Source organism: Anomaloglossus baeobatrachus, chromosome 6 (genome assembly GCF_048569485.1).
Source record: "Anomaloglossus baeobatrachus isolate aAnoBae1 chromosome 6, aAnoBae1.hap1, whole genome shotgun sequence".
Taxonomy (NCBI): Eukaryota; Metazoa; Chordata; class Amphibia; order Anura; family Aromobatidae; genus Anomaloglossus; species Anomaloglossus baeobatrachus.
In genome coordinates, this window is record NC_134358.1 from 84,673,908 (window position 1) to 84,687,243 (window position 13,336).

At 47.5% G+C, this 13,336-nt stretch overlaps 1 protein-coding gene across 1 annotated transcript in view; it reads right to left on the minus strand.

Annotated features, from left to right (window-relative positions):
- Positions 1–12,099, minus strand: part of VPS13B (vacuolar protein sorting 13 homolog B) — a 1,405,890-nt gene extending 1,393,791 nt beyond the window's left edge. The window contains exons 1-2 of the mRNA XM_075353076.1: positions 12,036–12,099; positions 5,043–5,223 (exon numbers count right to left, since the gene is read on the minus strand). Of these exons, the coding sequence (XP_075209191.1) occupies positions 5,043–5,189 (147 nt within the window). The 5' untranslated portion in view covers positions 5,190–5,223; positions 12,036–12,099. The remainder of the gene's footprint in view (positions 1–5,042; positions 5,224–12,035) is intronic.
- Positions 12,100–13,336: the final 1,237 nt, after the last annotated feature.

A 13,336-nucleotide genomic window follows, 5' to 3' on the forward strand; every position in this document is an offset into this window, starting at 1 on the left:
ACCACCTTCTGCGATAAGCGTGAAAGAGAAATATCCCTCATTGGCTCGAAGGGTGGTTCCTGAAGAGCCGGTATTACCCTGTTCCGATCCCAGGGTTCTAGCCGACGCTTGGAAGGAGGGACTATGTGGCAAACCCCCTGCAGGAACGTGCGTGCCTGAGGAAGCCTGGTTAGACGCTTTTGAAAAAAAAACACAGAAAACGCCGAAATTTGTCCCTTAAGGGAATCGAGAGACCACTCCTTTTCCATTCCGGATTGAAGGAAGGACAGAAAAGTGGGCAAGGCGAATGGCCAGAGTAAAACCCTGATCAGAGCACCAGGATAAGAAGCTCCTCCAAGTCCTGTGAGAGATCTTGGCGGACGTTGGTTTCCTGGCCAGTCTCATGGTGGCAATGACATCTGGAGATATCCCTGATGACGCTAGGAGCCACCACACAGTGAGGATAAGAGCCGTAGAATTCCGAAGGAAATATGGCCCTTGAGGCAGCAAGTCAGGTCGGTCAGGGAGTGCCCACGGTTGACCCACCGTGAGGTGCCCCAGATCCGGGTACCACGATCACCTCGGCCAGTATGGAGCAACGAGGATGGCGCGGCGACAGTCTGACCTGATCCTGCGTAACCCTCTGGGCAGTAGTGCCAGAGGAGGAAATACATAAGGCAGTCGAAGCTGCTACCAGTCGTGAACTAGCGCGTCTGCCGCCAGAGCTCTGTGATCCTTGGACCGAGCCATGAATGCCGGGACTTTGTTGTAGTGTTGAGACGCCATTAGATCGACGTCCGGCGTTCCCCAACGGCAACAGCCCTCTAGAAACACGTGCGGATGAAGGCCATTCCCCTGTGTCCATGTCCTGGCGACTGAGAAAAATCTGCTTCCCAGTTTTCTACGCCCGGGATGTAAACTGCGGAGAAGTTGGAGGCTGTGGCTTCCGCCCACAGCCGCATCTGCCGAACTGCTCGGAGGCTTGAGGACTGCGTGTGCCGTCCTGGTGGTTGATGTACACAACCGCCTTGGCGTTGTCCGACTGAATTCGGATCTGCCTGCCGTCCAGCTACCGCTGGAACACCTTTAGGGCTAAATCCACTGCCCTTATCCCCCGAACATTTAACCGAGGGGAGGACTCTGTCGTAGTCCAGGTTCCCTGAGCCGGGTGGTGGAGGAAGACCGCTCCCCACCCTGACAGACTCGCGTCCGTCGTGACCCCAGCCCCGACTGGGCGCCGGAAGGATTGTTCCTTCGCCCAGGAAGTGGAAAGAAGACACCACTGAAGAGAGGTTTTGCTGCAAGGGAAAAAGAGACGGTCTTGTCTAGGGACGTCGACCTCCTGTCCCATTAGCGGTGTCCGAAAGAATCGGACGCAGACAAAAAACTGCGCAAGGGAACTGCCTCCCTTTCTGTCACCATCTTCCTGGGACAGTGCATGAGGCGTCTCAAGGGGTGACTGGGCCCAAAGTAGAGATTGCACCCCTGTCTGTAGTGAACGCTGACTATGCAGCGGAAGCTTCACTATCGCTGAGAGAGTATAAAACTCCATCCCGAGAGAAGTCAGTGATTGGGTCGGTGTCAGCTTTGACCCTGGAATTTCGATGAACTACCCGAACCCCTGGAGAGTCTCCAGAGCAATGGTCAGGTTGTGTTGACATGCCACCCAGGAGGGTGTCTTGACTAGAGGATCGTGCAGGTAAGTGATCACCGAGTGGCCCTGTACGACCGCCACCACTGCTGCCATGACCTTGGTGAAGACCCGTGGGGCTGTCGCCAGGCCGAATGGCAGTGCCACGAACTGAAGGTGTTCATCCCTAATGGCGAAACGCAGAAAGCGTTGAAGCTCGGGTGCGATCGGCACATGGAGATAAGCATCCTTGATGTCAAATGATGGTAGGAAGTCTCCTTGTGACATCGAGGCTTCAGAGTGTTCGGCTCACTCGGGGGGCGTAGACGTTCTGAAGAAACGAGTCGGAGGGCGAGAGCAGAGCTGTATCTTGTAACCGTGAGACAGAATGTCTCTCACCCATCGGTCTTGGACTGCGGCAAGGACGAGACTGTCTAGCAACTTCATCCAATTGCTCGCCAAACAAACGGTCGCCATAAAATGGCAAACCGGTTAAGAACTTCTTGGAAGCAGAGCCTGCCTTGCATTCACGTAGCCACATGGCCCTGCAGACTGCCACTGAATTGGTGGATGCTACCGCTGTACGGCTCGCAGAGTCCAGGAACGGCGTTCATGGCGTAGAACGAAAAAACCTACGCCTGAGAAGTGAAGGACACAACCTGCGTGGCAGAGTTATGTGCAACCGCAATAATCTCAGCCGGAGAAGCTGAGATAGGTTGGAGTGCCCTCACGGCTGCGAAGGCTGGAGCAAAAGATGCGACTATGGCTTCATAGATGGATTTCATCATAAGCGTTATTTGCCTATCAGTGGCAATCGTGAGAGATGGACATCTGCCCCTAATACTACGGATCTAGCCGCCAGCCTAGAGACTGGAGGATCCATCCTGTGACACTGAGCCCAACCGTTAAGCACGTCAGGGGGGGGAAGGGTAACGCGTGTCAATAAGGCGCTTAGTAAGCGCTTGTCCGTCAAGTTCTGTGCTACTGGACGGCCCCTCTGGAGTTAGAGTGATCGAAACACGCACTCCTGATGAAGTCGGGGAAGGTTCCCAGCGGGCCCGCTTAGCCTATCATAGGCCGCGATCCGTGACGGAGTTCTCACTGTGGGAACTGGGTGTTACCCCAGGATGTTGTACCGACTCAGAGGGGCCCGGGAGCGATGAACTCACAGCTCCCTGGCCCTGTGTATCGGTCTGGACTGCAAGGCTTCCAGTATCCTAGCAGACCCCCTGTCCATAGACTGAGTCCTGTGATGTGAAAGCTATTCAGAGATTTGCTGATTTCATCATGCAAACTCTGTCGCTGTCATCTGTGCAGTGCCCGTAATATAGCCGCACAAGAGGTTAAAATAAGCCAGTGCCTTGGCACCCTTACTCTTTAAGAGCAGACAACAGCCTGTCGTCCGCAGAGTAATCAGTGAGGGTATACAGCCAAAAACAAATAATGCTGCCGAACAGTGAAATCATATACCATATAAATAAACATATATATATATATATATACACTGCGGCACCAAGGGGGGGACAACACCTGAAAAGCTGGTGCCCCCCCAGTGCTCAGTGAGGGGGAAGGAGGATACCAACGTATGCTCCAGCCCTCCCTGCCGACGTCCAGTCGGCCGTCCCGTCGTTACCCCTGACTGGCAGGCCCCAGAACGGGAGTATATGGCACTAGGCCGTAAGAGCCGGGAACTAAATTTAAAAACGCGGCCGGCAGACATGGCGCGGTCGGCGCGGTAGTCCCAGTCTCACAAACAGTCAGCAACCGCTGCGGCGTTTGTAACACAGATGCTGCATGCACTGTCCCTCAGGGGACACAGAGTACGTTATGATGCAGGGCTCTGTCTGCGGGAATCCGGTGGTCTATAGTGATCAGTGAGGGGGGGCGGAGGACAGCGAGGTGTGCTCCAGCCCTCACTGTCGGCAACATACCGACCATCCCGCCCTTCTCCCTGACTGGCAGGCTCAGGGGCGGGAGTTTAACACACTAGGCCGCAAAAGCCGGGAACTAAAGTAAAAACCGCGGCCGGCAAACAGGCACGGTCGGCGCGGTAGTCCCGGCAAAAAATGCACACCGCAGTCGCAGCTGCGTCTGAGGCCAAGGTGCTTCATGCACCGTCCCAACGGGGACACAGAGTACCTGTAGATGCAGGGCCATGTCCCTGACGATACTCCGTCTCCTGTCCGGCACGGGCTGCGGATGTGGCTTGTAGCCACCAGATTCTCTGCCCCGGGTCTCCCTCAGCTGCAGCCAGAAGTTGCTGAAAAACATGGCTGACGGCGTTCTCTGAGGAGGAGGGAGGCGTGGGCGTAGTCACAAAAAAGTGCGGGAATCTGGTGCCCCAGCGTGGGTAGTGAGGGGGGCGGAGGACAGCTCAATGTACTACAGCCCTCACTGTCGGCGTCATACCGACCGTCCCGCCCTTTTCCCTGACTGGCAGGTCTGGGGGCGGGAGAATCCCATACTAGGCCGCAAAAGCCGGGGACTAAAGTTAAAATCGCGGCCGGCCGGCAGTGCACGGTCGGCGCGGTAGTCCCGGACCCATACGCACGCCGCAGTCGCTGCAGCGTCTGGGCCCAGGGTGCTTTATGCGCCGTCCCAACGAGGACACAGAGCACCTGGAATATGCGGTACTAGGCCGCAGAAGCCGGGGACTAGAGTTATAAGCGCGGCCGGCAACAAGCGCGGTCAGCGCGGTAGTCCCGGCGCACTAACACGCCCAGCAGTGCTGCAGCGTGTATGACACAAGCGCTCCATGCGCCGTCCCCAAGGGGACACAGAGTACCTCACAGTAGCAGGGCCATGTCCCTGACGATACCCAGCTCCTGTCCAGCAGATTCCCCAGGGGCTGCGGAGGGAGCACGGTCCCAGTGTCTGGAGACCGATTATGGATCCCACTTCACCCAGAGCCCTGCAGGGATGGGGAAGGAAAACAGCATGTTGGCTCCTGCCTATGTACCCGCAATGGGTACCTCAACCTTAACAGCACCGCCGACCAGAGTGGGGTGAGAAGGGAGCATGCTGGGGGCCCAATATGGGCCCACTTTTCTTCCATCCGAAATAGTCAGCAGCTGCTGCTGACTAAGTTGTGGAACTATGCGTGGATGTGTGCCTCCTTCGCACAAAGCATAAAAACTGAGGAGCCCGTGATGCACGGGAGGGTGTATAGCAGAGGGGAGGGGCTTTACACTTTTAAGTGTAATACTTTGTGTGTCCTCCGGAGGCAGTACCTATACACCCAATTGTCTGGGTCTCCCAATGGAGCGACAAAGAAACCAGCAGCAATAACGCAACATGTGAGCATATCTTTAAAAGCACAATTTTTAATATCCAGTTACAACCCATCAAAATTCTACATTATCTGTCATCAAAGCAGCAAAAAATATTGTAATGGGCGAGTTATGTGAAGTGAATTCCAAACCAGATGATTTACCTGTTCAAGAACATCCAGTTTTAATTCCAGTTTACTAAGGACAACATCTCCACCCCAGAGAGATAGCTGCAGGTCCGAAGGCTTCAGATTCTTGATGTATCGGTTCACATAGCTCATTAAAATCGGAGTCACATAGGACTCCAACATTGTTACACACTTCCAGGAGCGGACGCCCTCTTACCTGTAATTGGGAACAGAGAAGAAAATAATGATTTTTGGCACATGATAATAGGGCATTGTGTTTAAGGTCTTCATTGCTCCTCATATTGGGGTCCACAACTGCTCCTACCATGTTTACTCAAAAATAAGATCTTCTCCGAAAATAAAGCCTAGCAGGATTTTTCGGCCTCCTTATAATATCAGCCCTACTCCAAAAATAAGCCCTACTTGCAGTTCATCATATTAATAGTATCCTGAAATAGGGAAGCCCTTTCATGATATGTAGTTTTTATTGCAGTACATTTATTTAGTTGCGTGCCTGTCATTAATACAAAATTAATATTCACCACTTTCCCCGCTCATATTCCAGCCCAACCTTCTGTGCCGCTATCAGTAATTCAGTCAGACTACTGTATTCCTCTCCCAGACAAACATATCGCAATCCTCGGACTGGCCGGTGGCTCTCCTGACCTCAACATGGCAGCATGTATTTCTATGCAGCTGACATGCTTGGGTCAAAAGAGCCACCTTCCAGTCCAAGTATTCAATGCAATTCTCGGGCGAAAACTACAGTAGTCTAACTGAATTACTGACGGCGGCACAGAGGGGTAGACGGGCGAAGAGGTGAATATTCATTTTGTATTCACAGAGGGAGAGTACAGCAGTCTAACGACACCCAATCCATAATGCTGACACAGAGGGGTGGGCGGGATAAGAGGTAAATATTCATTTTGTATTAACAGAGAGCGCGAGTTCAGCAGTCTAACAACACCCAATCAACAATGCTGGCACGGAGGAGTGTACAGGAAAAGTGAATATTCATTTTGCATTAACTGGCAACCCAATCACAGACGCTAATAAAAAATATAAGACATCCCCATAAAATAATCCTTAGCGCATATTTCAGACGGGAGAAGAGGTGAATATTCATTTTGAATTAACAGAGGGGGCGAGTACAGCAGTCTGACTACACTCAATCAATAATGCTGGCACAGAGGGGTAAGAGGAGAAAAGAAGTGAATATTCATTTTGTATTAATGGGCAACTCAATCACAGACAACAATACAAAATATAAGCCATCCCCATAAAATAATCCTAAGTGCATATTTCAGAGCCAAGAATAGTATAAGACTGTGTCTTATTTTCAGGGAAACATGGTAGTAGGCAGAGCAGAGCTGCAAAATGTAGCATTTTTTGTGTTTCAATCCATAAAAATCTAACGTTTAGGGACAGTGAATGCAACATATTTCACTATTTATTCATTAAAATCTGTATTGACCTAACATTTTTACAGAAGAGATGCTGTAACATAATTCAGTGAAGTAAATTCCCCTTGAGCTAATAAACAAATATCTTTCAGGTATAGGTCTTCTATGCTGCAACAGTTCTGCAGCGATAAAGTTATTTGCAGAATTAGTTTTTTAATTTTAGGTTATTCTGCTTGAGTCAATAGGGTAAGTTCACACATTGTGCATTTGCTGCGGATTTTTGCGCAATGTCTCTGCGGCAAACTCTGCACCAGTTACAAGAGGATTAACATTTTATAGCGGATTTCACTGCAAATGGTGAATTATGTGCTGAATTCTACAGTGAGAACTGAGATGCTGCAGATGCTTAAAGGAAACTTGTCAAGTCCAATATGCACCCAGATCCACAAGCAGTTCTGGGTGTATATTGCTAATCCCTGCCTAACCGTCCCTGTATACACTAGCATAGATAAAGAGATCTTTAGAAAAAGGATTTCTAAAGATATTTTACCGTATGCTAATGAATGCGGGGACTAGTCCCCTGGGCGTTAGTTCCCCGGCCAGTCGCCCTCATTAGAATGTTAGTACGTCCCTGTGGACGTACTAAGATGCTAATGAATACGCAGCATCACAGGATGATCTCACTCACCTCTCCGCCGCCAGACACTGGATTTCAGCTCAGTGCGCATGATCCCGAGTTTGGGTCATGCGCACTATAAAGCTGGGTGTACGCGTCCTGGCTTCAAACTGAAGTAGTGTGCATGACCCAAACTCCGGGGTCATGCGAACTGAGCCGAAATCCCGCTTTGGACGCGATGGCAGCGGAAAGGTGAGTGAGATCATCCTCTGACACTGCGTATTCATTAGTATGATAGCACACCCACAGGGGTGTACTAACATGCTAATCAGGGGCGACTGGCCGGGGAACTAACGCCCAGGAGACTACTAAACTCGCTCATTAGCATACAATAAAAGATCTTTAGAAATACTTTTCATAAAGATCTCTTTATCTATGCTAGTGTATACAGGGACGGTTAGGCAGGGATTAGGAATATGCACCCAGAACTGCTCGTGGTTCTGGGTGTATATTGCATCTGATAGGTTCCCCTTAAATCTGTGTTGCAGATCAATTACAGCACAGAAATACTCAACAACGTGCAGATGGGGATTTGTTGGTATTTTATACTGTAGATTTTCTGCATTCAAATCTAAGCAGAAAATATGTAGCAAACGCGTAATATGTGAAACATCTTGTGGAAATGTACACCACATACAGTATTTCCAGCACATAGAAATAGGATTTTCCATTGTGGAATTTCCACAACACAAAATTTGCAGCACTAATAACTAGTGATGAGCTAGCACTACCATGATCGGGTGCTCGGTACTCAAAACTAATAGGTCGGAAGTACCAAACATATTTTAAGTAAATGAGAAACTTGAGCAATTTTTCAGAAGCTGTTCCGGAAAAATGGAGTTCCCCATTGACTTCAAACATACTCTTTACACGAGTAGAACCCATCGGAGCGTCTAACCTGTTTGTTTTGGGTACTGCGCACCCAAGCTTGGTAGTGCTCACTCATCACTACTAATAACCATTGCTATGGCACTGCACATTTGCTAAGAATTTCACTCTTTATTTTGTAAAGAGTGAAGTCTACAGTGAAAATCCAAAGCCTAAATCGATACGCTGTGGATTACAAATCACCAGCACCTGACAAATTCTGCAGCGGATTTGCTCTACAATGTGTGGCTAAGATTTTGTAAAATCTCATCCGGAGTGCTGGTCCACAGCATGGTTTATAGTTTCAGGTGGAAATTTCTGTGGCTTTTTCTTTTTTTGCAGATTTGGATGCAGAATAACACCAGCAACTTGGATATATGACATTCTGCACTGCAGCAAATATGCCCAAAAATCTGCAAAAGTAACTCAGCTTACCTCATTTACTGCAGACGAATTATTGCAAATTTTGTGAATTTAATGACAAATGTGCTATGGCAAATTGTCAGGCATAACCACCATGTAATGCCCAGGTGCTGTATACTCACATTACTAAAATACACAATCCAAGAGCTATACGAATAATAGCAGTGCACACTAATGGGTATCATGAAAAAATATAGGTACCAGTCAGTATAAAGTTTGAGTATGTTGTTTAATAAAGCATGTGCATATATTAAAGCCAATATAAAAAATCCAGGAATAATATAAACTCCAACATCAGGTATTAGGGTATGTGCGCACGTTGCTTTTTACCTGCTTTTTTGCTGCTTTTTCTTCTGCGCTGTTTAATGCCAAAATGGATGTGTTCTTCTATTCAAGCAAAGTCTATGGGAATTTGGGTTTCTTGTTCACACTATGTTGTTCAAAATGCTGCCTTTTTGTGGCAGAACTTTGGTCAAAAACTCAGCTTTGCAGTGCAAAACCCAAATGGCAAAAACAATTGCCATGTTGCTTCTTTGAAAAGCTGAGTTTTTGACCAAAGTTCTGCCACAAAAAGGCAGCATTTTGAACAACATAGTGTGAACAAGAAACCCAAATTCCCATAGACTTTGCTTGAATAGAAGAACACATCCATTTTGGCATTAAACAGCGCAGAAGAAAAAGCAGCAAAAAAGCAGGTAAAAGCAGGTAAAAAGCAACGTGCGCACATACCCTTAAGCATGTTCCCTGAGGAAGGCACGGACGTGGCAATGCAGGTGGAGTGATACAGACGCCCTCATAAGGGTCTCTTTGGTACTTATTTCTTGCACTAACACATTTTGTTGCCTGATACTGGATTTTACATTATTCCTGATTCTGGTATATCAGCTTTAATATATGTATATGCGTTATCACATAACATAATTACGCTTTGTGCTGACACACCTATATTCTTTTTGCATCGGCCGTGAACCTTTCTTTACAGTAGGTAAAGGATGATACTAGCCATTTCTCAATAAGTGACCATAAGAAATGGAACCTTATCATTGGGGGGCAGTTTGATTTCTGCATGTAGCGCAATGGGGCTTTTTGAGTGTTTTTAACCATTTGGGTTGTGATTACATTAAAATGTATGCACACCAGTGACTATGTAAGGGGAATACATGAAATAGCAGAAACTGCTGTGTGAATACTGACTTGAAAAATCCAATAGCTATGTGTAAGAGTGAAAAATGTGAGAAATGGAATCTGCATTACTGCCATGAACATATAAATCAAGAGAAATTTAGCTACTGAATTGATCAATGCAATAGAGCCCCAACACTACGCCAAAGTATTTCTCTACGATGGGGTCTCTAGCTTGTGTGTGTCCTCTCATGCAGTTAAAAAACTTTCCGTGTATGGGAAGCTGAGACCCAGGCTATTTATGCGTATGATATGGATTGGCAATAGGTGTGGTTGGGGAGGGTTCACAAACGAAAAACTACTAACAAATAAGGAGTAACGTTTGGAACACCATTCTAAGTCTGAACTGGGTGCAAAAACCTAAAAAAAACATCACTATGGGGAGATAAGGTATGCACACCAGTGACTATGTAAGTAAATTTCTCTTGATTCATATGTTCATGGCAGTAATGCAGATTCCATTTCTCACATTTTCACTCTTGCATATAGCTATTGGATTTTTCAAGTCAGTATTCACACAGCAGTTTCTGCTATTACATGTATTCCCCTTACATAGTCACTGGTGTGCATACCTTATCTCCACATAGTGATGTTTTTTTAGGTTTTTGCACCCAGTTCAGACTTAGAATGGTGTTCCAAACGTTATTCCTTATTTGTGATTCCATTAAAGTCTTAATAAAAATGTATGTTTCACGATATAAAATGTGACAACCATAAAACCCTGGATAAGGCTCCCAAAATCCTCATAAAAAAACACTCCTGCCCAATGTAGTAGAGAAATGATCTGATGACACTTTGCAGCTGTATTCCAGATCATAAAAATAAAAAATAAGGAACATGTAAAGATGGATGTGGTTTCAGTAAGATTATGCACCACTCACCGGAGGAGGTTGTGCAAAGAGTAAGAACAACACAAGGGTGTAAGAATCCACTAAGGACGGCTGCAGCTTCCTAGGCTCAGATTGCCGGAACTTAAAAGACTAGATATGAAAATAATAAAAACCTTGTGGGATATTCTAGGCGCTGCTAGTGGATGAAGGATGTCCAAAGTCAGGTATATGAAGAGATGTTATTGTATCTCGGACTCCTGCATCTTGGAGTTGATGTGACTCATTCCTCAGATACATCAGAATGTATCAAAGGAAATGTATCTGAGGAAGGAGCTGGATCAACTCCGAGATGCGTAATACAATAAAATCTCTTCATCTAAGGCTGATTCACACATTTGGTTTTGGCAGTGCGGCACAATACGGCGCTCTGCAGAAAAAACGCAACTGGTTTTTTTTGCCGCCGGTTGCGTTTTTTCCCGCATAGACTTGCATTAGCGCCGTATTGTGCCGCATGGCCTTGCGTTGCGTCCGTTTTTTGCCGGATGCGGCATATTTAGCCCATGCAGCAGCCGGATGGAACGTTGCCTGACACGTTTTTTTTGTGCGGCGAAAAAAACGCATCGCGCCAGTTCCGGAGCGATTTACAACAGGCTTTGCACATCCTTAATCCACTGGCACTGCTCGAAATCTCCAAGTTTTTTTTCTGATTTTTCAAATGTAGTCTTCCCAGTTCTGTCAATCTGAGCTGATGGAGCAGCAGTCGTTTTGTTCTGATTTTCATATATAGCTTTGTAAAAATACGCAGAAATTTTATTCCAACAAAATTAAAAATTACATTATTGGTACATCCAAAAATATGTTCATTTTCTATGCATATGACACTTAAACTCAGTCCTTATCCTATTTATGGATCCATTAATGAGGACTGAACTTTAGGCTGAAATGCGTTGGGAAAAATAACATTTTTTTTCAGATGCTCCAGGAATGTCATTTTGAATTCTGCTGGAATATAGTCCCTGCATATTTTTATAATCTGGAATACAGCACAGAGCTTCTTCGGAATCTTTTCCATGATGTCTACTCGTGTGCACTATTATTTGTATAGATCTTGATTTTGGTTTTTTTATTTGGGGAGGGGAGCAGATGGCGATATCAGAGTATGTTCACACTATCTTTTTGCAGCAATGAAAAACACATTTTTGAATGAGTAGACAGTTCAGAGGTGGCTCCTTTACTCTGGAGTTTTGTAAAAATAAGGGGGATCAGCTGAGTACCCGGTGTGAACATGGCCTTACACAGAATTCCCTGTCTAGTGCAGCCCATAGGTTTCCATGGTTTTATTCCACCTGCACTGTATTGTCTGTGCCTTTCTTAATGGGAGAGAGATCGGGTTGAGCTGCCGCGCAGGGCTGTGCGATATTGATATAGTGAATACAGCAGACAGCCCGCTCTGGTGTGAGCCGAAGGGCTCTGGTTATAAGCAGCTGTGCAGTGCAGAGGATTTCAGGCTGACAGGACGCGCTGGGCTCTGTAGTGCAGTGACTAGCTCGTCTTATACAGTACCGGTAGCCCTAGCAGCGTCCCTGCTCATTATAACCCCGGAATGAGCCCTGAGGCCCGGCGGTACCGTGCCAGCTACAAAACTTACACCGGACACCAGCCGCTGCCACCCGCTCCCGGCACTTCAACTGCCAACCACCCTAACTTCCGGGTGTGTGGAGGAGGACGGATGTGACGTCACATAAACACACACCGCGCTGCCGGAACTTCAATCCGGGTCACGTGACGTGCTGCCTCTGCCAATCACGTGGAGGGGCACGGAATAGGGCGGGGTTATAGTCCCGCGCACACATCTTTTCCTCCAAGCTGCGGCTTTCTGGCTACACTGATACTACAGCGCGCCAAATGCTCAAGGTGTCTTGAAGACATGCTGGGAGTTGTAGTTATACAGCAACTGAAGACTGCTGACATACAGTAATGTGACAGGAGGCAGTATTTGCAGGCTCCATCTCTGTGGTGACCACTAAGGCTGCTTTCACACATCCGTTTTTTGCTGAGCGGCACAATACGGCGCTTTGCAGAAAAAACGCAACCGTTTTTTTTTTGCTGCCGGTTGCGTTTTTTTCCGCATAGACTTGCATTAGCACCAGATTGTGCCGCATGGACTTGCGTTGCGTCCGGTGTTTGCCGGATGCAGCATATTTGCCCATGCGGCAGCCGGATGGAACGTTGCCTGGCACGTTTTTTTGTGCTGCAAAAAAAACGCATCGCACCAGATCCGGCGTGATGCACCGCGGTTTGCAGTGCAAGCCTGTGGACGCCGGATGCGTTTTTTTGACAGGCGCATGCTCAGTATCAAGCCGCATCTGTCAAAAAACGGATGGGCTGCATGGAAAAACGTATGCAACGGATCCGTTTTTTTCGCCGCATCCGTTGCATAGTTTTTTGAGCCGCACTGCAAAAACCGGATGTGTGAAAGCAGCCAAAGATGCACGGTTTTAGTCCCAGAAAAACGCACCATCGGCATGTATTTTTTACTGCGTTTTTTTTAGGTGAAAAACGCAGGAATAATTGACATGCTGCGTTTTTGTGGGCACCGCAAAAACGCAGTAAAAAAAAAAACGCTGTGTGCGGACAGCAAAAATGAAAACTCATACACTTTGCTGGTGAAGCAAAGTCATGCAGTTTTCTGAACAAAAACACACCCCAAAAATGCCACATAGCCTAAAGGCTACTTTACACACTACGATATCGGTCCCGATATCGCTAGTGTGGGTACCCGCCCCCATCTGTTGCGCGACACGGGCAAATCGCTGCCCGTGTCGCACAACAGCCGTCACACATACATACCTGTCCGGCGACGTCGCTGTGACGGGCGAACCGCCTCCTTTCTAAGGGGGCGGTCCGTGCGGCGTCACAGCGACGTCACTGAACCACCGCCCAATAGCA